The sequence below is a fragment of the Rhea pennata genome, chromosome 3, assembly GCF_028389875.1.
Source record: "Rhea pennata isolate bPtePen1 chromosome 3, bPtePen1.pri, whole genome shotgun sequence".
Taxonomy (NCBI): domain Eukaryota; kingdom Metazoa; phylum Chordata; class Aves; order Rheiformes; family Rheidae; genus Rhea; species Rhea pennata.
This window is the reverse complement of record NC_084665.1, coordinates 107,759,659-107,785,469: the sequence shown is the minus strand read 5'-3', so window position 1 is coordinate 107,785,469 and position 25,811 is coordinate 107,759,659. Positions and strand designations below refer to the sequence as shown.

The 25,811-nt window shown below is 36.1% G+C and overlaps 1 protein-coding gene across 5 annotated transcripts in view; it reads left to right on the top strand.

Annotated features, from left to right (window-relative positions):
- Positions 1–20,467, top strand: part of FBXO25 (F-box protein 25) — a 33,044-nt gene extending 12,577 nt beyond the window's left edge. For 3 of the 5 annotated variants that reach the window (XM_062571128.1, XM_062571129.1, XM_062571130.1), the window contains 7 exons: positions 699–791; positions 6,938–7,031; positions 7,763–7,947; positions 9,812–9,994; positions 12,496–12,639; positions 15,474–15,500; positions 19,290–20,467. In XM_062571128.1, the coding sequence (XP_062427112.1) occupies positions 699–791; positions 6,938–7,031; positions 7,763–7,947; positions 9,812–9,994; positions 12,496–12,639; positions 15,474–15,500; positions 19,290–19,379 (816 nt within the window). In that variant the 3' untranslated portion in view covers positions 19,380–20,467. The remainder of the gene's footprint in view (positions 1–698; positions 792–6,937; positions 7,032–7,762; positions 7,948–9,811; positions 9,995–12,495; positions 12,640–15,473; positions 15,501–19,289) is intronic. The other 2 variants (XM_062571131.1, XM_062571132.1) reach the window with 1 other exon arrangement.
- The last annotated feature ends 5,344 nt before the right edge of the window (positions 20,468–25,811 follow it).

Genomic DNA, 25,811 nt, shown 5'->3' with positions numbered 1-25,811 from the left:
TGTGCAGCATGCCTGGATCTCAGCATTATTAACTGGGTGAATAAGCAGTCTTGAATTTAGTTAGTAACTGATAATAAGCAATAATACCACCAATCTGCATAATGAATTGTTAATTTTCTGCTGTCCCATTGTGGTACCTTCAGGATAAGCCTTCTTCAGGCTACAGAAAGGAATGTTAAGTTGTACTGCCATCCTTGCCCCATTGCAGTTCGTGGAGGAAATCCATATAGGAATAAAACTGAAATAATTATGTTATTTTTTACTTTGGGACCGATAAGCCATATGAGCAAGATCACCTTCACTAGCTTTAGAAGCTAGCCTCTTTTTATTTGCTCCAGGGAGATCGCTGTGGTAGTCTCATGTGTGGCTTAGTGGCTTTTTATTTACTTGCCATTTCCATTCAAGAACATTCTCTGAAACTTCTACTTTTCTCCTCATGATACCTGTGCAGAAGCACCAAAAGACAATGCTATTCTTCATTTTCCTGGTAACTAAGAAAAATTGTGTTTAAAGCTCTAATACTCAAAATACATTCTTCAGAACAGATGCACTACACTGCCAGGGAATGTGGTATATGTATACTTCAATTACATGCCAAAGTGCTTTCCTGAATGTAGACCTTCACATTTGTTGGATTTTTTGTTGTTAATTTTATCCTAGTTTGTTTCTGTTTAAAGTGTGTTTATTCTCCTTCTCAGAGACATGGCTATTGCACCTTGGGAGAAGCTTTTAATCGCTTAGATTTTTCAAGTGCAATTCAGGACATCAGAAGGTTCAATTATGTGGTCAAAGTAAGCTTCTTCTATATATGTGTGTATGTGTATATATTTCAAAAATACATTTGCTGATATGTATACATAAAAGTAAGTTTTGCACTGAACACTTGGTGACTTGCAACTGCCTAAATATCCTATTTTGTATAATTTTATACTGCATGAAATAACTAGGCTTTTCCTTTAAACTGAGTAGTTTTTCTTTGAAAACTGATTGTATTGTGTTGCAAAAGTCTATCTTGAAAAGGATAGTGATAGCCAGTACTCTGTTCTGATGTATTTACAGGCAAGCATAGATCATGGTTTGCTTATTCCACCTTTTGGGTGGTGAACCCTCTCTTTAGAGGCAAAATCATTCCTGTACAGCCAAAAATAGCTGTATTTTTGTATGTCTTAATGTACTTAAGTACTTAAAATAGCAATTTCCAGAATGGTTTGTGTAAATATGCAGCAGTACTTGTTAAAACAGTTGTGTGACTCACTACAGTCCTTTTGTGTAATGAATCTCTGACAAGATATATAGGCATTTACCTCTTAACTTTCCTTAGAATTTATTTTTGGAAGATTTTTCTTTTTTTTAAAGAAAAAAAAAAAAGACTGGAAAAGCTGGAGAGTCTCAAGTTTTATTTCAAGTTGCCTTGTACAAATAATGCAGTAATATGAAGTTTCTAGAAATAATTTATTTTAATGTCATGATTCTTCCTTCATGGCCAGTCCCTTTTCCATATATTAGTTAGCTTCTCTAAGGTTAGATCCTTTTTTTTTTTTCTTTTTTTCTAAAAGCATATAAGGTGACCATTAAGTGCGTGAAACCTGTAGATGCTAGACAGTAGTCCCATCTACCTGTTTTCCACAACTGCCTAACGTTCTAGTTTAGGGAGACATATAATGCCATGCCTTAATATTCTAGGTGCCTAACCAGCTGCACACACACAATTGCCTGTTCTGGGAGATACTTGCCTGTTTTCAGCACTGACTGTTCTGTGCTCTGACTTCAGTAAAGTGTCTGTGCCCTGTCTCCTGAAGGAGCTCAAAACACTAGATGGCCTCAGGACTACAGCTCAGTCCAGTGTTGAGGGTGCTCTGTACCCTCTGTTGCACACTCTGATGTAGTGGTTGGATTGTGGCCAGAAAATGAAGAGACACAAAACAATTAATTGAAAAAGCATGTCAGCAGACCACCTTTGCTAAGCCATGGGGCATTTGGAGAGAACATGCATTTTTCCATTTTTGTAAAGCTGAGTTTCCTGGTTAGTGGTTAGGATACTTGCCTGTTCTATTTCCCCTGCAAATTTTTTGGTAAGTATGTGCATTGTGTTTTAGACCATTGAACTTTGCCTCTGCTCTGAATGCAGCATTAATAACTCTGATCAAGACCTTTTCAGTCTCAAAGGGAAGAAAAAAAAAAATCTAAAGAATGCATTTCATGTTATAAATGGAGTCACCCAAACTCCAAGATACTGGTCTCTATTCCCACCTAGGTGGGAGGGTAACTTGCTGTAGATGCCATTGCTCGAATGTTAAACTCAGGTAGAATGAATCCAGGATGATAATTTTAGATGTTGTTTTAGATGGTGCAGTGCCTAAGCTGGTTTGCTCAAAACAATAGCTCGAAACATAGTGCAAAATCTAAAATAAGTGCATTGATCAGTTTATTTCTGTTTACTGAAGAATGTAAAATGGCTTAGGCAGACTTGAGCAGTAATTCAAGTAATGGTAGACTATAGGAAATTAGATGTGGATTTAGAGCAGACAGATTTCCAAAATTTTTCGGCATTCTAGAATAAATTTAAAATCTTTAATTTTAGAACTGTTTTAGAATTGCATTACAAGAAAATTTAGTATCTTTTGGGTTGTGTCACCTCAGAGGAATAGATGCAGTTTTTCCATCAGCAGATACAGAGTGTATGTCCAAGAACTCTGAAAGTTTCTCAAACATGCTTAGTTTGGATGACAGCTGCTCTACAAGATTTCACAGGAATAAAATTTGCTTAAAAAGAGGGTATTTATGGAGTTATTCATCTCCATTTTGCAAATTGGTTGAAGTAATTAGAAACAATGACAATGTATTTTTTGGTTTTGAACACCCTTAATTTTAAAAGGAATAGGGATTACTGCTGAAAGTCCTATTATGACTGTTTTCTGTTGTTTATAAAGTGCAATAGAATATAAAAGGTATTTGAGTCATTAGCAAAGTTGGTAGCATAATCTATAATTGTTACATTATTTTGAGATTTGTGTTTTTTCACTGCTGCGTAAGCCTGCCAGAATTTTATTTATTTATTCTAAACTGGATGGGTTATTGAACTCATGAGATGGAATTGAGGGGAAAAAAGATTTTATGATCTCCATATGTTTTGTGCAACAACTTTGAAAAACTGTGGAAATATCTGTGTTAAACCACATGATAAAGATGTATTATTGCTTGTACTCCAACCACGTGATGAAGGCCTATTATTGCTCTACCTCTCTTGTTAGTCCTCCTGAAAGGAAAACAGTGCTGCTACTGTAAAAATTCTAGCCATGCTGGTAAACCTGTTGCCATCAGTGTGATGCTACATTGTGGAATTACTGCTTTTTTCGGTTAATTTTTTCTATCCTTATTTTAAGTGAGCAAGCAGACTAAACTTGAATGCCTGCAGTATTGTATTTTTCATCTTTTAAGTGTTTGTCTTGCAACCTTAATGTCCTGTTGATATTGCATACAGTAATTTACTTGTAATTCCAAAGATACTTAACAGGTTCTAACAAAAAAAAGTTGCATAATAATGCGTAATTTGCATTACTGTCTTTCATCAAGTGGCTGGAAGCCAAAGAAAAGGTAGGACTAGAGGGTAGGTTGTCACTGAGATGTGTTGAACATTCAGTACTAGTTCCATTCTTAGTATATACACTATAGTTTTGGAAAAGCTGAGGTGGGATTACAGCATTTTCCAGTTGCAAAAAATGAGAAACTAAATGTAAATGTTGCCCTAGACTTCCGTTATGTGATGAGAAATAGGCCCTGCCAAAGTGTATCTCATCTTATCTCAGCTAAAGCTGACACCTGAGATACGACAAACTTAATTCTGGCCTAATAGTAGTTTTTTCTCTACTGATTATAGAGAGCTGAAGATAACTAGTTCAAATGTAGACATCTCCAAAGTAGATGCCTTAAGGTCAAGGAAATGAATCCTTCCACAGTAGGAGTGGTACTACAACAGTTGGTAAATCAAACCAACTGTCAATAAATGTGAAGTAATGTATGATGGAGGAGGAAAAAAAATTCATCCTGGCATCACTGAGAGGTGGTAAATCAACTCTGACAACTCAAACAGATGTTGAGTTTGTGAATATTAAATTGCTAGTACAAATCAGTAATTTGGCTTTGTTTGAGATAGTGTCATACCATTTAGAGGTGGGTATTTGAGAACAAAGGGATTTTCAAAAGGAGGTGATAAGAATCAAAAGCTGAATGGGAGAACGGAGCTGAATTTTTTTTTTTTTTTTTTTTTTTTTTTTTTTTTTTTTTTTTTTTTTTTTTTAAGTAAGAGTCCTAAGATTTCTCATCCTAGGAAGGGGATCGCTAAGCAAGGGATTGATAAAATTATACAGAATAGTGAGAGGAAGAATAGCTTCAGGTCTTCCTTGCTCCCTAATAGAAATATAGGGAGGGTTAAGAGCAACCTTTAATCACTGACAAATTCATAAACCAAAAATTCATTTCAAACAATATGCAGAAAAATTTAGGACTTGTTGCTTTGAGAAAGTGATGATACCACAAATGTAATAATCTAACACATAAGTTTGGATATTAGGAGTATGTGAAGCTGCAACAGATCTTAGAAGGGATATTTAATCCATTATGTCAGGTTTTAAGCCAGTGTGCGACTGTGATATCTAGTAAAACAGGCAGGTCACCTCATACTAATCTGCCTTATGCAAATTCTTATTTCCTCCCCTGAATTACCCAGTGGTGGTGGTGGTGATTTATGTTGATCTCGTTTGAGCCAGTGTGGTAGTTCCTGTTTCTTCTCTAAGAATATCTTTAATATGCATGAACATAATGATTATTTTTCTGTATTGTTTTGCTTCTTGCATTTAAGACTGCATCAAGAAGAGTTTTCTTTTTAAATGCTAAGCTCTGCTGAATAGCTCTTCTTGGGTGACAGTCTGTCAGGATGATCTGTTTTGATTCTTCAGCTGCCTAAACCTTCCTACTGTTTTTGAAGGTCAGTGCGGGTGTCCACCCAAGACCCTATTAGCCTCAGTAGTAGGAGGAGGTTAGGATCAACTTTTTCTGTGCTTGTTCATTTTGTAAGATAGTAATTCCTCCTTAGCTGTTAAGTTAAACAGTAGATGCACTGAGTTTGATGTGGACAGCCTTTTTTAGAAGATGTTTACGTTTGACTAAACTGATCCATTCGAGGTTATAATCTCCAGTTCATTTAGACAGCATGATGAGCAGTAGCTTTGCATGTATCTGTAAACTTGAAATCAAGTTGTCAGAGCTTAGTACTCATACACCTGCTAGAATTATTCAGTCTTCATCCTTGTACATCAGCCTTTTTTGAAATTTAAATTTTCATTAAAGCCAGCCAGGTGGAATTTATTTCTTTGGTTTAATCTTCAGCTGCAAACACAGACCTGAATGGCAAGTCCTTAATATTAATCAAGAGAAACATATACTTGCTTGGATTGGCAAATTGCCAGAGACTTCTAGGTGTGCTCTAAATTATTGTTAAACTAAAAGTCTTTGAAAATGCCAAGAAAGGGGCCTCAAATCATTAACAGATTATTTGTATTTAAATGTCATGAGAAGTATTTCCTCCTGTTGTGACACATGCTTTGTCAAGGATCTTACAGAGAAGCTAGAAGGAACGTTGTTAAATCAAGGGGAGAACAGGTGTGTTCTCTTCCTCCAAAGGAAAATTAATGTTGAATATAGTGACAAATCAGTGCTTCAGAAATGAAGATGCAAAATAATTTTTGGCAGGCTTCATCTTTGTTCACGCTCTGTGCCAATATTTGATGTTCTCCTACAAAGCATGGCTCTGCAGGTTAGCCTTTAGAGCACTCTGTAGAGAATTCTAATTGCTGCTTTCCCTTTTTGATGCACTGTGAATTTTTGTTTCTAACTCAGTGTTATAAATTACAATTCTAGATGTAGATGCCATACTTCTAAACATTGCAATACTGTTTTAACAGCTAAATCTCCTTCATATTTGGTACTCGGAGACCATTTCTTGTTGAAGAGGCAGTAACCCTTGTCAGCTACAAAACTAAACTTTAAAAGTGAAGGTGTAAGAATAGAAGGGGGCACTTCTAGTGGTTAATGCTTGACATTCGTGTGCAGCAAGGTCTTAAACTGTTTGGTTGCTTTCCTGTAGACCATTCCCCCTTTTCTCACAGCTCTCTTCACAGTGGTTCCAGAGAAACCTATGGACAGTTGGAGAGCCTTACTGTATAGTTAAGAGAAAGTTACTGATGCATATTATAGAAATAAAGAGCTTTATTTTAGATCTTTGATATTATTTATTTTCTGAAATCATTTTTATGACTATTTGTGTCAGTTTTGAGTGCCACTAATATAGCATAGCTTGTAGTACTGCTTTATATTATACTGTTCACTATTAGATTAATGTGATTTCCTCCACCTGGGAGTTGAAGGTAGTAATACAGAAGTTAATTTTCAGTTTAGATAAAATATGGCAGCTCCTCATCATGAGCAGTGGACTAAGTCTGTTGTTCCTGTGTTTGACTATGATAGTGTCACTCAAATTGGTAGTCTCGCAGTTGGTATTAGTTCAGTGTGATGACTTCTGCCATCACATCTGTCAGGGGAATCAGGAACTAGCTACATAAAACACCATGTTCCTACCTGTGAGCTTCCAAAACAAATATCCTATGTTGTTTCATTGTAGCTGACAAAGGTTGGTTGCCACATGTTCCACCATGAAGATGAACTTAATACTTGCATAATATTTTGAAAATGTACATCTCTTCATAGCTTAGTCATGAAATGCCAATGGGAATGCTTAGTTTTTGGCATTTGTCTTGTTTCGTTTCCCTAACTCTGTAGCTATATTTTAATAAAATTATAGTGCTCTAGGTGAATGTATGTAATTACTGTGCGTGTGTGGAAATCCTTTACTATTGTTCTATCTTCTAATTCTTTATCCTAGCTTTTGCAGTTAATTGCAAAATCACAGTTAACTTCACTAAGTGGTGCAGCACAGAAGAACTACTTTAACATTTTGGACAAAATTGTGCGGAAGGGTAAGACTAAGGTTTTGTTCTCCGCTTGTTCAGATTTCATTTTTGTGATTAGGTAATCTATTGTTTTGGAGGGTGGGAGGAGGGAGGGATTGTTAGTCTTATTTCTTTACATTGTAAGACGAAATAATAGCATATTTAATTAGTGAAGGGTCTAATACTTCACATCCAGTTCTAATTGTTTTCTCTTGACTCATCATCGTGATTCATTGATCATGTCTGTTGAAACGGACTTGTGAAGTCAAATGAAAAAATTCTATTCAGAAGCTATTAACTATTAATTTTACTCCATTAAGTGTAAAAACTTAGATGAAACAACTGCAAGATTACTAATGTGATTATTTTTCAATCTGCATAATGTACTAAAATGTAGAAGTACAAACTGCCTTTTGCATATAAAAGCTATTATATAATAATGTTGACAAACCATTTAGTGTGGTAACCACAGTAAGTGCAGATGTAGTATTGTCAGTTTTGAACAGAGGAAATCTCATAAATTGTTATTCAGCATTAAGTTTATTAAATGCATAACATTAACACAATTTCACAGGCAGAATTTATATTTTATTATTGATCTTGCACAGAAGAGTATTAGTGAATATCATTGTGGGGATTAGGGCAGTTGTTTGCACACAAAGAATGGTCCTGTCTCTAATTAGTTCAGCTAAAATAATGTTGATTAGCTTGGGTTAGCTGTATTAGAAATCAAAATTGTATTTTTTTTTTTTTTCCAGTCCTGGAAGACCAATATAATCCACGATTAATCAAAGATCTTCTACAGGATCTGAGTTCTACTCTCTGTATACTGATTAGGGGAGTAGGAAAATCTGTTCTGGTTGGGAACATCAATATTTGGATTTGTCGATTAGAAACTATCCTTGTGTGGCAACAACAGCTAAAAAACCTTCAGATGAACAAGGTATGTTGTTAAATAATGCTAATAAAGTAATTAGGGAGAGAAGTATTTGAAATTTTCTTCATTTGCAAGTCGGAAGCCAATGTTTAACATTCATCTATTACTTGATTTCAGTATTTTTGGAGAAGTAATACGGAATTAATAAGATAAAGTTAAATTTATTTTCTAATATTTTAATAGCCCTCTTCTAATGAGGGTTGCTACAGTGCCTGTGCTGCTAGGTCCTGACAGATGTTACAGATGCAGGTTTATTACCCAAACAAATTTCAAAATAAGTTTGTCTTATTTTATGTTTTTAATCTCTGATACCAAAATAAATGTTCTCTTACAATATACAAATATACAAAATAGAAATACAAATCTGAAACTTTAAACATAGACCAAGAATACATAACTAAACTATTCTAAGTAGCAATTTTGCAACTTTACATGTTAGCAGAGTTGCTTTTTGTGGAGAAAGATAATGACTTTAGCATCTGGTCTTTGATCATGCAACATTTTTTTTAAAAAAAACATATGGTATGCATTGCTCCAGGCTGTTATAGTGGAAACTTCTGAAGATAAGCAGAGATTAAGGCTTCTAACCTGTCTGGAGTAGTCCTGGAAGAGGAAATGCTGCAAGATACTGCTTCCAGTAAAGTGGTGAAACTGTTTTATCAGTTTGCTTTCAGCTATGAAATTTTGAAGTTGTCCTGGTTGTTTTTGCTAGGTATCTGAATAAAATGGCTAGTGTTGGAAAAAGTAGCATGGGTCCTGATCTCAGTGACTTTCATATGCCAAGCAACCACATGTACAGTTTTGAGAAACTGTAGTTGCAGCATTTGTTTCTTTCCACCGTTAACTTCTGAGTTGCTTTATGTTGGTTGAAATAACTGATGAGAAATCATCCGTCTGTAATGTTCATGTGTTCCTGAACAGAATGATAATCCCAGAGATGTTTATAACCCATAACACTTTGGGAAGTCTAATCTGTGAGTGAGATAAATGGGAATGATGAAGTAAACTCACATAAGCTAGAGCCTGCTAGTACAGCTGCTGAGCTACCATTAAAGACTGTAACTCTTTGTGGCCGGGCAGCTCTGCGAGCTGGGCTGTCATCCCCCACCAGCTCTGTAGGGCCAGATGCCACTTGCCCGCATAGGCTCAAGGGGAAAATTGTCTTTGTTCTCCTTGGCAAAGAAGCTTATCCCTTAGGTTCAGTCATTTGAGTTGTGCTGTGTATTTTACTTCATTAACAAGAACTTTTAAAAAAAGTGTGTACTCTTACAGAAAACATTTTCAGTGCTCTGATCCATCACCTCCTGCACAGTTGCTTATTTATACCAGGTGTAACTATCTCTAGATTTGAGAAATGATCAAAATCAGAGGCAAAAGAAGTTAAGATAACATTTTCATTTTCAATCCTGTATTTTGTGCTATATCCCTCTCAAAAGAAAAACTGATGCATGCACTGGTTTGAATCAAAATTGAGAAACTTGTTATCCTATAAATTATAATAAAGCTAAGAACTGATTATTTGTAGTGAAATAAGTTACAGTTAGGGTTTTAGCACATTTCTCTGAAAGTAGGGGTGAAAAATATTTCAAAATTTAAATATTTTGATATATTTTAGAGTTTTATTTTAATGCTGGGAAAGCTCTAAGTTGCAGTGCTATAGTCATTAACTCTTTCTGTACCTGTAGTCATCTAAGTTTTCAACATTACTACTTACAGAAAAATGGCAGCCAAATAATCAAAGAAACAGTTAAATGGATATTACTCAATGCTTTTGTACAAATGAAACTAAAATGTCAGATATTTCTGAAGAAAAATCTTTTTTATACTTGGCAAGTCTACATAGTTAAAAGTCTTCAACTCTTACTTTCAGCAAGTCAACAACGGCCTTACGCTTAGTGATCTACCTCTGCATATGCTGAATAACATCTTATACAGATTATCTGATGGCTGGGACATTGTTACTTTAGGTCAAGTGACCCCAACTTTATATATGCTCAGTGAAGACAGACAGTTGTGGAAAAAACTCTGCCAGTACCATTTTGCAGAAAAGCAGGTAATCACTTGCATAAATCTGGCTCTGTTGTCCGTTATGCAAATAATGAACTGTGAACACCCTCTGTTTTTGAGATAAAAATGTGACAATGTGGCAATAGTGAAAATGGTCTGAGATTTTTGTTTTGTTTTTTGGCATGGTTTATACTGAAAATTAAGCTCAACACTTCTGTGAGTTTAAGATAACTTTATCTGAATGTTTCCTCACATTAATTTAAAAAAGTCTGATCTTGCCTTTAACTACACAATCCCTCATAAGGGTGGCAGAGAGGACCTCTAAGGTGTTATTTTTTAGTACCTAAAATAGAATTTATTTACTTTTGCTAATCAAGCTAGGTAGATTTATGTAAACTTTTAAACTACATGAACAGTCTAGTGAATGGAAATGGCCTCTATTTTCAGTAGCCTTAAAGTTAGCCAAAAATAGATCTTCCAAAAAATGAATACAGCAGATGGTTCTGATATTGAAATTAAGAACAATGAGGGAAATGGGACTCTTCTGTTACTTCCTTATAGCAAAGATCCAGTTTGTCTATGAAGGCATCCAGAATTGTCTTCATTTCCAGCAAGAGTGTATGTTGGGACAAAATCAGACTAGCTGAAAAAGTCATAGAAATAGAAGTTAGCATATTAGAACTGGAAGAACAACTTTAAAAGCTAGTACATTCAAGATAGCAGCATGTGAAAGTATTTCTTCCTAAATCTGACATGTTGAAGTGGTAAGTTTGGTAGCTAGCACATTAAGTATTAGTATAAAAGGGGAATGTAGGGGGAGAAGCAATTAACTTGTGTGCAGTTGACCCAAATAAGAATTTTGATAAAATGAAAGGCTTTAGAATGAACTTAAAGTATGTATGGAGTCAAAGGCAAACTAAGAAACCTTCATTGCAGTTTGTGATTTTTTTCCCCAAAGTAGATCCTATCTGACTTTATATATAAAATGAAACTAAGACACTTCTCAGGAATATAACCTTAACTGAATTCATACATGACACTAAGGAGAAAACACTTGGAAAAACTTTACAGGCAGTTTTTCCGATTAAGTCTGTAGACTTATTTCTGATTCGGCCAAGAACATGCGATTTATACTCATAAGCACTGAGGAGAATAGACTCTGTGGGTGATGTGATTATTCAATAGCCATGTAAATACAGCATATATTAAAATTATTTGTTACTCCATCTTGCTGAGATATAATAAATTCTCTATAGTAATGTAATGAAAAAAGGTTAAGATAGTTTTCTTTTTGTGTACTGTTTCTCCTTAGGATGTGATTGAGGGGTGGAGGTGGTGGTGGGGGAACAAGCAATGAAAGAGGGAGGAGAGGCAGCCTAGACAGTAAGTGAGAATATAAGAAGGTTTGAGCTTAATACAGCAGTTGAATGGATTATGAGCATAGATGAAGTAAGGGCTTCTGAATTGTGACCAAACTGGTTGGAGAGGAAGGTATTATACTAAGGTAATGCCAGGAAAAAGGTCACCTGAGCATTTAGCTAGACCTGTGAACCAGTCCTGTGTCCTATAAAGAACAGTTCTACAGTATTGCCAATGTGTTCCTAAATGTTCACATTTAATTTCTTAAGCTATTAACAATATAAATAAAATCGTTGAATTTGATTATGGAAAAGAAATCTAATCTTTTCTGTTTAGAAGTGTGCTACATTAGTAAGCTACGGAAGAGTGTTAGGTTATTTTTCCTGTCTTCTGCAGTATATTTGTTGAGCTACTGAAACCAACTAGAAAAAACATTTTTATCTTGAGCACTCTTGGAAAAAATGAGCTTTACATGGAGAAGTTACTATGAAACAAAAGTGTAGCATACATCCAAAAGGCTGTGCTGTTCTCCCCAGTGGCAACTTTCTGTATGAAGAAAGCCTTCAATATATTAAGATTAATCCACACTCAAAGTAGAATGAGATGTTTTATAAGTACAAGCTTCATAAATCTTGTCTCTGTGTTAAGCTGGTTAGAAGTAGCTATTGCGCATCAGCTGCTCTTCACATGAAAATATGTGCTCAAGAAGTATGTTAGTCAGTTGTTTATTGCTGCACTTTTAAAAAGGTAAGTAAACGTGAAAGAATTATGTATCTTCTTTTAAACTGAAAGACAAAGCATTATTTAAATCCATAGTTACTGCCTTAATGGAAACATTAGTTGTAATGCTTGATTGTGCTTATCTTATTCCTGGATTTTTAAAAGTATAAAATGAATTATTTTGCTAAATATTGTTATATAAGCTAGCATTAACTATAATTAGAATCATTTCACGACAGTGGAGGTATCAGCTGCGTATGGCCTATTTTTCTTGGCAAGTCTTCACTCTCTTTTTAGTAGTACTTTTTTGCATCTGGATCTCTGTTGTTCTTCAGAGATGTATATGTCAGACTATTGATTTCAAAGAGTTCTGGTTATAAAATTTCAGTTTAACTACCTGTGTTTTTCATTCATTTGCTGATTTGACTTGATCTTTAACTATGTTAAAGGAAGATATTTTATGTCCAGTTTTGTAGGCATTTGATTCTATCAGAAAAAGGTCATGTTGACTGGAAGCTGATGTACTTTGCACTTCAGAAATACTATCCAGTAAAGGAACAGTATGGGGACACTCTGCATTTCTGTCGACACTGTAGTATTCTGTTTTGGAAGGTAAGAGCTTTGAAACAGATAATTAGAAATCAGGGCACACAATCAGCTACTGATGATTATCTGAAAGGGAAAAATATTAAGGTGTCATGTCAGTTTTCTCATGTGAAATATGGTTGGACAACTGATCTGCAAGTTTAAATAATATGTGAAACTTCCAGATAAAGCTAGTGTTAAATTCCAAATTGTTCTTTGTTTAACACTTTTATCTCTTAATATCTGATAACTGTAATACTTAGAATTGCAAGGACTGCTAACCCATGGAAGGAGTTGCAGCTTTTTGTCTTCTCTCTTTAATATTAGAGTTGTAAGGAACATGTATGAAGTTAGCCATTTTATGAAATCCCTTTTCTAATGATGGCATGCCAGTCAACAGACGTTTCTAATGAAATGTATTTTTTATAGTCTGCTCCTATCACGTTAGAGGTTTGGGATAATGGGTGAAATTCCTTCAAAAGTATTTTATGTTTATTTTGATGTCTACTATGAAGCATGTTCTCTTACACGATGATTTTTATTTTTGTAGGGCATTTTCTGTTTAACTCTCATGTGAACTCATAGTCCTGTTTTGACTATTTGTTGCACCGTAATCTAGCCTTCTTGTCAGATCTCTTTCATACCTCAAAGATCAGATATGAGTAATGCCAAGTGGAAAATAAAATCAAGAAATGTTTGAGAAATTTTGAAAAATACTTACCTTCCTAGTCACAGAAATGACTTATTCTCATGCCTTCTTTCTACAATTTTAAGAATTGCATCAAGCCAACAATGCCAGTGCAAGGCTTTCTTCTATTCCATCTAAAAAACTAGGGTGTTTAGCAGAATTAGCTAGCCTTCACGGAAACAGCATGATCCCTAATGATGTTATTTTAAACTTGAGTATCCTTGATATTGCAGGAGCTCTTTGAGGTATTAGTATATTTTATAGCAATAAATTAATAATAGGAAAGCAAGTAATCAATTTCTCCTTTTGAAAAACCCAGACATTTGCTGAAGAACCTATGTCAAGAATTACAGTGAAATAAGTCTTGTAAATGTTGCCTATTATGTAGGGTAAGGTTTTTCTCTTTTAAAAAGAAATGTTAAAGGTAAAGCATACAGCTTGCACGACAGAGGGGGAGGGGAAAGGAGTTTGTCAAATTTGGGTCTTCTGTGTTAAGGCTCTGTGGTGTGAAGTGATAAGGCTTTTTGCAGTGCTTTTCTCATTCTGATCTTGCTGTAATTGTGATATAAAGTGTAGCAATTGCAGTATTAGGAATGATTAAATAGTATTTGAAATTTAGTGTTTATTGTCAGTCAGTGGCCCAGAGGAGGTATTATAGTGCACTCTAATCAAGCATACAGATAACACTGTATTGGAAGGAGTATTCAATACCCTTGAGGGCAGGGCTGCAGTGTAGAGGGGCCTAGACAGGCTGGAGGAATGGGCTGATGGAAACTTCATGAATGAGCATGAATTCAAAGTCCTATACTTGATAAGGAGTCACAGGCAATGCTACAGGCTTCAGAGCAGCCTATTTTTCAAAGTGTATTCAAAAGAACTTGAAAAAATGGGCTCTCTACACTTCGTTGCACTTGCTTTTATTTCAGCTAACGAACAAAGCAAAACATTGGAATAGATAGAGAGGGAAGAAGTACTTTAGTGATCAGGGCATGGAGGAGACTAACAGAGGTTAATTTCTTTCAAGTTAGCCTTATTAAGGCCGAGAAGGAACCTCACTGTTCACCGTAAATTCCAAATAAATGTGAGACTACAGAGAAATTAAACCTAAGGTATAGTCTTCGTGCAGATAGGTTGTGTAAACTACCTGTGGGGTAAACTTGTGCTGAGAGTTTAGAGTTTCCAAGAATCAAAGTAGCTTTGTGGCTGTTCTAGAACCTTGCATACGTGTCACTAGTTACAAGATGAATTTTCATTGTTTATGAAATAGATAGTGTGATGTAGTTGCCAGTGGCAAGAGAGGGCTAGATTTGACCTGAGAAATCCTTTCAGTTCAGAATTTTGTCCTTTTAAAGGAAGACTTGAATAAAAAGGGAATGAAGACTTGTGAAGTGAATTAGTGAACAGCTGAAGTAGGGAAACCATTTTTCATTTTTCAGTCTGTTATAGTAATCTTAGTATTACTTTTAACAAGTCTTCAAGTCTTCACTCAAGCAGCATTTGAGGCATTTCTCTTGGTTGTGTCTATTTAAAACCTGCGACCATAGTAATAAATACAATAGGAAGGAGATTCCTAAATTCATCATAGGAACTACAATGATATAACAGAATAGCTTGTATCCTTCTGTATTAAGGAGTGACTGTAAGCAAAACTTCTCATATCAAAGGACCCCTATCTTTGAGATGTTTTAATAAAGTATTTGTCCACACTGAAAGTGAGCAAAGTATGTATTTTATCAGTAATGTAAAAACAATGACATCTAATATTAACTGATGATGCTTGTGTGAGTGCTTTTGATGTATCCTAACTCTTCTGTTCCACTAGGGAATGTTACCATTGTGGACAATTCTATTTTTCTTACTTAGCTAACTGAATCAAATAATTCAGTTATCTGAGATGGACATAGAAAACAATTTGAATAACTTTACATAAAGCTCTGGATCTTGAAATAATAGGATAATTGTTTCACATATGTGATATGCTCCACACTTGGTTTTAGTCTTACCAGAGTTTGTGATGGTTTTAGTTTTCCAACTGACTGATTTGCTGCAAAAGTACTTCATGCTAAATGTTTTATAAAAGACTGCTCCAAGTGGCACATAGTTTAATAAACCTTAACCTTGCTTCTTTTACTTTATGGCTCTCCTTCCTGCTTCTTTCTTCATGATCTCAAAGGACTACCATCTTGCTTTGTTACTCAAGGTATTTCATGTGTGTCTCATCTCTGATTTCATTGCTGACTGTTACATAATGTCAAAGTGAACAAGGCGTTCACTTCTAATTGTTTAAGTTTTTCATATCAGTTTAGCAACAGGAATAGTTTGTTCCTCATGACCCAGTCAGATAATTTAGTGGTGAATTTCTGTCTTGGTTTTCCTTCATTTTTGTTTTTGTTGTTATTGAAGTGTTCCCTGTTAATGCTTTTGAAACTAGGGACCATAATTTAGCGTCTTACAAAAACAGGTGCAGGTGTCAGTGAAACGGAATTCACGAAGGAAGAGGTTTCCCTGTATTCAGTATTAGAAACTGCTTCTGCACTCCCTGATTATTTTCAGATTTAAGTGTTGAATTAAATGCATAACATGAATGTCAAAGAACTTTCTTTTACATAGAGGTACTAAAATGGATTTTACTTCACTTGGAATGCTTAGATCATGCTTAGACTTATGAAGGAGTCTCTGTAAAAAGAAATTCCCAAACAGACTACATAGGACTTGAGGGGGAGGGAGGGAAGGCAATATTTTCTAAATTAGAAGTTTGTATGAATAATTACATAGTAAAGGATTGTAACTCCAAAGTTGTAACAGGAACTTCTTAAAAATTATCATAATTCCAAATGAAGGAAAACAATTATATTTGTTAGTAAACACTCTTTATGGTGAGTTCTTTTGTTAATTTAAACAAATTGTTTTGATTTTCAATAAATCTATTTAAAACTAATCTGATTTAGACAATAATAAATAGTACTAAATTTAGGAAAACTTTCTGGAAGGAAGAACACTCATGATTGCATGATTATTCTTTCATAGAATTTTCAATTCATATCATTTTTTTCCCATCATAAAATTGCTGTTTGTTTCTCTAAAGCAGCCCCCAAAACAAGGTGAAGGTATTAATTTTAGCAATTATGGTATTTTGGAGTCTTTTTCTTTTCTGTATCTTTTCTACATAGGCAATTCCACTTGGCTGATTTGCCTAGTGTTGCCCTTTTTCAATGATTTTTTTAACCTGTTTTGTCATTATTGTAACACCTGGTTCTTAGCTGATACTAAAAAAGTGGGAGGATGTAGAATTGATATTGCATGATACTTTCATATCGCCATCTATAAGTTGACGAAAAGCACCAATAATACAATTATAGAATAGCAATTTCCATTTGAAAAGATTAACAGTATCTAGAATGCAAGTTTCTTTGTAAGTGCACTTTGGTGTTGCAAAGAGATTGGAAGGTAATGTGGTACCCTTGACAGTATTTTCCTTACCTGAGTTTCAAAGTCAGAAAAGTTCCACTTGTAGTTTCTGTTCTTCTATTAACAGAATATAATTGTACATCATTTCCTTTTGTATGGAAACAAATGAAGACTGTAGTGGTCTGTTCTGTGATCTACTTACCATGTACTTATTCTAGCTGCTTTTGCCTCACATGATGAATTAGTTCATCAACACTAGAAGGAAAGAGAAGCCTCTTGAAATCTGTGAAGGACAGTTTGAGCTTTATTATATCGAACAACATATTGTTCAAGATGTTTAACTTCTCCTTTGAATTGTCTGGGACCTTCTTCTGATTACAACTGTAACATTTTCTTCCAGTAGAGGGTTCCAGTAAGGTATAAAAATTGAACTTTCCATTATAAGATGAGTTTAATAAATCATCAGGCTCTCATGCTGAGTTCAAATTTCTGTAATACTGAAGTGTTGCAGGCTTAATGAATTTGCATTGTGAAAGCCTTTTCATTTGAGGTCTCCAGTTCAAGTCCTTACCAAACAAATCAGAAAATTGACATTCCAGAACCCTGCAGAAGACAGATGAATGATCTGTTGGAGAGGTACCTGGCCCAAGCTGGCTTTATGTACACTCAGGGTGCAGACTCTTTAAAACTTAAATTTATGTCTCACTGAGAAGTGCAAAAGATTGCTGCTTTTTTCTTTTTTTTTTTTTTTTTTGTCAGCTTCTTCCACAGACCTAAGGAGCTCTGAGACAATTTTCTGAGACAGTCAGTGTGAAGGGTTTTGCCTACAAAGCTTTTCATGTTATAATTCATGTAGTTGAGCTAATTCTATTTTAACTTCTTAGTGGCATTGTACAATAGAGTGCTGTTTCTTATTGCTGCTTTGTACCATATTCTGAGAGGACAGAAGTTGGGCTGACATGCATTGCAAGTGGGTCATGCTGCTGTTTAAAACTTGCTTGCAGTGGATTGCAGTTCTGAAGTGCCATGTTATTAATGATTCCCCTGTATTGTTAATGGAATAAGGAGATAGTAGAAGGAGAACAAAAGATAAATTTTGTATCTTCTATTTAATTGGATTAGCTGTATGAAGACTGCATTTTTGAGCATGTTGCTATAGCTATAATAAACTGAAAGGAAGTTCAACGATACTAAACTATATAAGAATGAAAGACGAGTGTTCCTAATGCACTCATTTTTAAAAGACTTCATCTCTCAGTAGTCTCTGCTAAACAGGAGCTCAGTGACTTTAACAGGAGGCATATACTTGCATCTTTTTAGCAGTTTCTTCCTATACATTTTTTCCTCTCTGGCTTACAATTGCTGATTGACCAGTTAGGACTCTTCCATACTGTATTTCTGCTGCTAATTACCTCTAAGAGGTATGTGGGTGGTTTTCCATGCTTGCATGTACATACAGCGCTCCATTCTGTAGAGCTGGTCACAACATGGTGCAGTTGAGCCCTGTATACACTCTCATCACAAACAGCCCTATCAGGGAGAAGCTGAGGTAAATTGCCAAGTAGTATTAATCCAGGCACTGTCATCTCTAACCTTAACCTAGCATGATTACCGTATGATTTCTTTGGCACCCTTTCTTTTGGCTTTTGGACTATTCAGAAAGACACAGTTTAAATCATCTTGCTTCTTGATTGTGACCCATTGCTTGCAAGCTCTTTATCTTCTATACTGCGCTTCCCTTGTGAGAGTTGTAGAATTTTGTTTTATTTGTACAAAATCTTCTCCAAATCCTTCCTTTGGTCAGATTGCTACTGGATTTGGTTTTTGTCACCTCTAATTTTGTGACGTATAGCGCACAATGATTTGAGGCAGTTCCCTCCTTTGTGCATCTTTATCTTCTGCAATCCTTGCTTACTTGAGTATAAATTTCTGTTTTAAGGCAAGAGATTGTTTGTGATTTCAGCTGGGAAAGGGGTAGGAGTGAAAGAGAAGGAAAGATCTTGGGTTAAAGAACACCAAGCGAGGAGGAGAATTTCATGATTTGGACTTCAAACATGCTGCTAACTTTTGGGAGGTGTCTGCCTTTCATTGTGAAAGAGCTCATGTCCCTTGTCTCCCTTCTTCTGCGTGCCCCCCGTGCCCCCGCAGATGAACTTGATTTCAGTTTTTTATTGAACAAAGTCAGTTTAGGTTCAACAAGGCATTTGCTCTTTAATTTAATAAGACTTCAGTGTTTATTCCTAACTGTTTTAGACTTTTTTTTTGAGAAAATGGACCCTTCTAGTTTGAAAGTAAAGTGATGGTGTGAGAACTTCAGATTCCTCCCCCCCCCCCCAAAAAAAAAAAAAAAACTTCCTCTGTCCAGAAAACATCCGGAGTCAGAGCTCTTGAAAAAGTTGTATCTTGATCCTTTAATTCTTGACAAATGTAGTTTAAAAGGGGGGCAGGGGAGGCAAGAAATTATCACTTTGCTTATAGTAAAAGTAGTTGCATGTGTGTGTGATCTTTGTTTTGCTTTAAGGGGAGGGGAATATTGTGGCTATAAAATGGGAACTTTTTTTCTCTCTCTTTCATCCTGTAGGATACAGGACACCCCTGCACAGCCAGTGATCCGAACACCTGTCTCATGCCAGTGTCTCCTCAGCATTTCATTGATCTCTTCAAATTTTGAGATGTTCAGTAACTTTTCCTGTGTTTGTGGCTGTTTTTGTGAAGAGTCAGGCAGGACATATTATGCTTTTTGTGCAATATATTCTCAAGTGTTATGCTTTGTGTTTTTAAAAAAGTTATGTTGGGATACTGTTGGACAGGCTGCTTATGTGTGGTTTTTGCTCAGAAAAGAGCTGAGGAGAGGGTGACATACTAAAGAAGCAAAACAAAATATTGCTATGAAATTTGCAGCGGACTACTTTTGAGTTTAGGAAAGAGTTTTAATCTCAACTCAAAATTCATTCTTCCACTGCCTTAATAGTTGGTTAAAACTCCGTGAAAGAATTATGCTATTCTTACAGGGACCAAAGGAATTTTCTGTTAATCCATTCTTCTATCTTTAAGCCACTGCTTTGAAGGCACTTCCATATAATTTGCACCATTATGAAGACAAGGCTGGTATTGTCTTGGACTCATAATGTCTCAATTACCAAGGTGGCACTAATCATTGTGAGCTAGTGAATAAAATATAGCTGTAATTACCTGTTGTTGAACCTATAAATGAAGGAATTAAATCAATATTTGTACATATGTTATGCAAAAATATTTATTTTTCTTAAAAGGATTTTATTAAACATCTATCTATCTCAGCACACCCTATATAATCCAAGGGACAGATCTGGGGCTGCTGCAAAATGATTTTTTTTTTTTCTGACAGTAGCCAAGCCTTCATTTATACTCTATTTAGTGTTGAACTAATGCAGCTGAAACTGTAGAAATCTCCTAAAAAGGAGACATTAATGAAATTTAATGAAAACTGAGTTACTTGTTTCTAGGCTGGTACAGTGGCAGTGCATTACATTACCAGCTGAAGTTCTAACCTGACAAGTCTTTATGAGCTATGGGAAACCCTGAAAGTTGGTCTGAGCTGAAGCGCCCTGAGCTGGGTAATCAGACAATACATTCTCCTGGAAGCTATTTTCTGTCCTATAAAATGAAAGTAATTGCTAGGTTTAGGCAGGTATAGGAAAATTGTGAAGTTTTTGATTTTTGTCAATGAAACTTAATATTGTAGTATACGGGGGAAAAATAAATGTACTATATTCTGCACTGCCTTGTTTCGAATCTAGTTTTGTATACAGTGTAATAAATCATGTTTTTATCTATTATTCCTAGAAATGTCTTTTACATAGAGATGAATCCATTTGAATTTTGTAACAAGTTTTTTTTTTTTTTTTTTTTTTTTTCTGTAACCTGATCTTTGTAGTGGCTAACAGAATGACAAAAAGTAGCCTGGGTGACACTGCTTTCCCCAAAATCGCTTTGTTAACAGTCAACCTTTTTTATAAAAAGAAAAAAAGATAATATACAGCTAATAGGCTGCAAAGAAAGAAGAAACAACTTTCTTAAATTCTAAATTGAAGTATCAGCTGTCAGTGATGTTCTAACCTTACTTTAAGTGAAGGGCTTTACCATGGCTACTGTAATGTTCAGGTGCAGAGCCATGACACATCTGTTCTTACTCCAGTTCATTCAGCATGTGGCTGCAAGCTTCACTATCTCAGCCTCAGCATTAGTGTTGCTGCTGCACTTGTTGGAGAATCAGTGGCCCTTTTTTGACACTGATTTGCACCCCTATTTCACTAATCTAATGGTTGCAAATTTGCTTTTCTATTTATAAGACCCTTAGTAAACTTGTGACTGGTTTGTGACCACTGGCATCCATTAATCACTTCCAAGTTTTGCTGCCCTCATGAATCTTCCTGTAAATTATCTGTGGGGATATTATCTGTTGTTGGCTTAAGCAGAAGAGCTTTGAGGAAATGCTCTAAACTCAGCATGGAATAACTGACTTTATTTTTAGGCTGAGATGTCCCTCTGTCATGCTGACTGGAAGTCTCTGATGCGGAATCACAGAGAACCAACCCTCCTGCAGGCTGAGTGTAAGCTCTTAGGAGAGAGACCATTACCTGAAAAGCTGCCCAGCTGAGCCCTGACTGTTACAGAAACTGCAAATAATGTGAGAATGTGTAAGGTGCTGTTGGGTGAGGATTGAGGCGGGAGGACCTTTCTACACAGCCCTTACTGTCTAAGTTGAGAATAGAAAGGAGTGACTTAAAATGGCTTTTAGTGACTTCCCAAACTTTTAAAAAATTCTTATTTGCGGTAATTAATTTTCCTATCTCTTACAAATGTCAGGTTATAGGAATCTTCTCATATCCCCTGTTGCTGTTTTGATCTCTTCTTCATCCTGTTACCTTTTTGCTACAGGATATGTTTGTAGAGGTACTTTTCTTGTATAGGCCATTAAGGGTAGTGAAAACACCCTACTTACCTGAGAGGAACTTTAGTGCTCTGCTCCAAAGATCTTTTACAGTAAGATTGCTTTTAAAATCTGCTGTTACTGGAAAAGGGAGGAGAGAGAAATGCACACATCCCAAAAGCAGCATTAAAAAAAAAAAAAAAAAAAGACTTTGAGTGCAGAATCACACTCATGAGCAATGTTACATGTTTTTACTGCTTAGCAAAACACCTTTGGGAGTAGTTCCACAATCTAAGTATTCAGTGAACGTTTTTCTTAGTCTGGGCAAATAGGGTAGAGCTTGATTTAAAAGTGACTCATGGTGTGAATTCATCAGCTGCATGACAAGACATTATAATTACGTCCCCTAAGCAAAAAGCTAAAGAAATTATTTTGATCAATAGGGTTTTTTGTTTTGTTTTTTTTTTCCCTTCCTCTTTATAGGCTGGAAAGGGGAGAGAGGATTTCACCTTCAGGATAATGATCTTGTTAATACCTCACCTGTGCTAAAGAACATGTTTTGCCAACCTGAATTCATCTCATTACCCTTTACACTTTATGAATAAGTGTGCTGAACACTAACTTTTATATAATTTTTAAGTAAGTGCTGTAACTGATCAAAATGCTGAGTTAATATGCCTTAAGGTAAAGCCTTAACCAGCTGAAGTCCCTATTCTCTGTTCTGCTGGCTGCCATGTGCAAAGGCAGTCTCCCCTGCAGGTGAAACCTTCCTTTGAAAGGTGTGCTGTATTTCTCATAGCTTCCTGTTACTTAAGACTTTTTGTCCAGAGAGCTGGATCAGCTATATATATATTTTGTATAGGCAGTGATTGGAAACAGTGTTCTAACTATGGACCCTACATTATCACTTCACAATCTTAGCTGATTGCGTTTTAAATTTTAGTCCTGAAAAATTCAGGAGCGAGTGCCTAAGGATGAAATCTGCAATGGCTGGATAGCAAACAGGATGTAAAGCCAGGCAGCAGGAAGTATTGAAAAAGGCCACAGGTGTTTGGCTTCTGATTAGAGAGAGCGAGAGACAGACAGAGACTTATCTCCAGCTAGATTTTCTGGGAGTTGGTTAGCTGTACTCTTACTTTTGAAAGCAGAGAAAGGGCACTCAGCTCTTTCAAAGTGCATGACTACTCCCCCTTCCCCGCCTCTCATTTTGAGGCACTTCTCCCTGTTACTCACTCAGACACAGCACAGCTATTTATGAACCTTGTCTTAGCAGAGACTGTTAAAAGGTGTAAACCCATAGTCCCCTCCTTAACATGACAGTATCCCTTTATAGCTTTGCTAATTTACAAAAGTAGTGTTTTCAAAACTCACTTGAAGTAAATACCCTTCAACGTGATGCAGCAGCTCTTTAGTTGCATCCTCGAGCCTGTAGCTGTGCTCTATTTCCTTGTTGAAGCTCTATGGGGTATGGCCTGATTCTCAGTGTTCTGCAGCCTTCTCCCATTCTTACACTAAAGCATGAAGCTTAAACATTTACTGAGCATTAAACAGGTGATGTTGTTCCACTGCATAGCTAGCCACATCATTATATAAAATGCAACATGGGCTCCTCAACAGATAGGCCTGTGCCTTTGGCCCTGTTAAGGCCATGTGAGGCCTTCAACACATTGCAGGTAACACCTTCTAGCCACAGCAATAGTGAACACTAGAGCACCTGCTTCATATAGTTCTGCACAAGAGGCTCTTTTACACACACATATTTTGAAGATCTGCCCCCCACTGGTATGTCTGCAAGGACTCATTCAGTTTCCAAGTGCTCAAAACATGGTATCTGGAAGTGGGAGGTGGAGCCCAGAGCACTCTGATCACATTCTCTTGCTTTCTGCCCCCTCCCCTCCACACACACACATGTGGGGGGGGGGCAATCCAGCCTCTAGTGTGTAATTCATCTAATAAAAGGAGGGGAAAACACCTTACAAATCAAAAATCGAGGCACTACCAAAACTATGTGAGGCACCAAAAGACATGGAGATGAATGCTTAAAACAGGTCCAATCAGTGGCATAAAACATGGCAACAGAGAGTAAAATTAATGGGAAATGAACTGTTAGGAGCATTTACTTGGTCAAAGAGATAAAACAGACCAAATCGAAAGACATCCCCTGCTCAGTGATTGTGAAAAGAAACTCTCAAAGTGTTTGAGAGTTAAGAATTAAAGCAGAGAAGAAAAATTTGGCTTGGCTCTTTTCTGGAGGATTAGAAAACCTAGTTCATACCTGAGGAAGCCAGGAATCAGAACAAGCTGAAAGCCAGGTCATATGATCAGTATGTGTATATGAGGGGGATTTAAAATGGCTCAAGATGAGGAAAAGACAACTGCAAGCAAGCAAGCGCCTGAAATCAGGGATCTCAGGCAACAGAGGGAAGGATGAGAAAGCTCTTCATCTTAGAGCTCTGAGAGACCTGAGAAGGGAGCAAAGAAGGGGAAGAGGTTGAAAGCCCAGCACTTAAAGCTTTTGGTAGAATACCAAAGAGCTCTTTAGTTCCAATAAACCGTCAGCAGTTTCATCCCACCACCACCATCTAAGTTTCTGCTGAAAGCTGATCATATACCTTATTCTGAGCCTGTGTTTAAAACTAGTTTTCTACCTCTGTACCTGCATTTACCTCACTTTTGATCAAATAAGTAAGTCTAATTTACAAGTGTAGTACAGACTAGGTCTGGAAAAGTGCTTACCATGATCATCTGTGCCACACCAACCTCAAAGGCATCATTATCCCTGAACAGCTATCCAAAACCTGTATTTTGTATGTGTGCACTGTTTTTCTTTCCAAGTGGTCATCACAGCAAACAGTCCCCTTCTTGAGTGGAATAATTGAGGGGAAAAAACCCACACAACTAGTTCTGTGTTCTGACACTAACACTAAATCCCCGTTCTTCAAGAATATTCTCAGCTGTTCTGGACTTTTTACTTCTTTTTTGCGTTTTGTTTCCAAATGCCAGAAAATCTGCTCCTTCACTTGCCTTGAAAAACAGTCCCTCTGTCCCCGCTCCAACTAGCTCTGCTGCACAGGTTGTGAGCTCAGATCTTCCACCAGCTGCCACCAAGGGCACTCATTTTGACTTCAATGGTTTGGTTCAACATGCAAGTGTGGTCTTGCAGGTTATAACGCAACAGTCACACTCTGCAGAAAGGATGGTACGATTCAGGAAACACATGAGAAAACCACAGCTTAACAGAATGTGTTTGTTAACACCCTTTGGATCCTTATGTTAAAACAAACTGAAAAGTTTTTTTTTTTTTTTTTTTTTTTTTTTCCTTCCCTTCCCCTCACAACAATTCAGGAATTGAATTCAGGAGGATTTCCTAGGTTATACTAAATACTGTTGTTGATGATGATGGACTTCAGGCAGCAACAGAGCCTAAATCCTGGCCCAACTTTAGTACAGGCCTGAGACCATGTGAAGGGCAAGTTTTCTAAGTATGTTAGACTCCCGAAGTTAGTTATGCTATGTTTTAAAAGTTAAATAATGAAACATATATTTTTAAGTCTCAGATTTTCAAAATAATTGTGTGAAGTGACTGTAACTGTAGTACAACTTCTAGCAGTTTTGGAAATCTTGTGCTTCAGCCTATCAAACAATAGTTTACTTCCTAATGGGAAATGATGCTTAATTTGTTTTCCTTTGTTTGTCCTGTCAAATACTGGTTGCCAAGTTTCTGTCCAAATGTTCAAAAGATAGACTTGCATTAGTTCAATGCGTGTAAACAGTTTATCTAAAAATATGTCATGAGAAAAACAGCAAACATTAAGTCTTTATGTAATCACACAGGAGGTCTTTGCATATATGACAAGAAAGCCTAAATTGCTACTAGGGACAAGCACAAAAATCAAACAGACAAACTAGTCTTAGGAAATCTGGTCTTGCATTCTTTTTCTTTAGCAACCTTTTCCAATAGAAAACTCATATTCAGAATTTGTTATTAAGCTTTCATTGGTGTTTTAAGTTTCAAGAGCTTAAAATTAAGTGTCAGACAAGCTTTTACTAGATTTTTACAGATTTGAAGAGAATACAGTAGCTATCCTGCATTATTTAGTAAGCACTAGGCACTAAATAGGAGAATTTTCTTTCCAAATGCAGAAACAAATACTAATTTTTCAAGATCAGACAAGAGTATATAAATAGCCT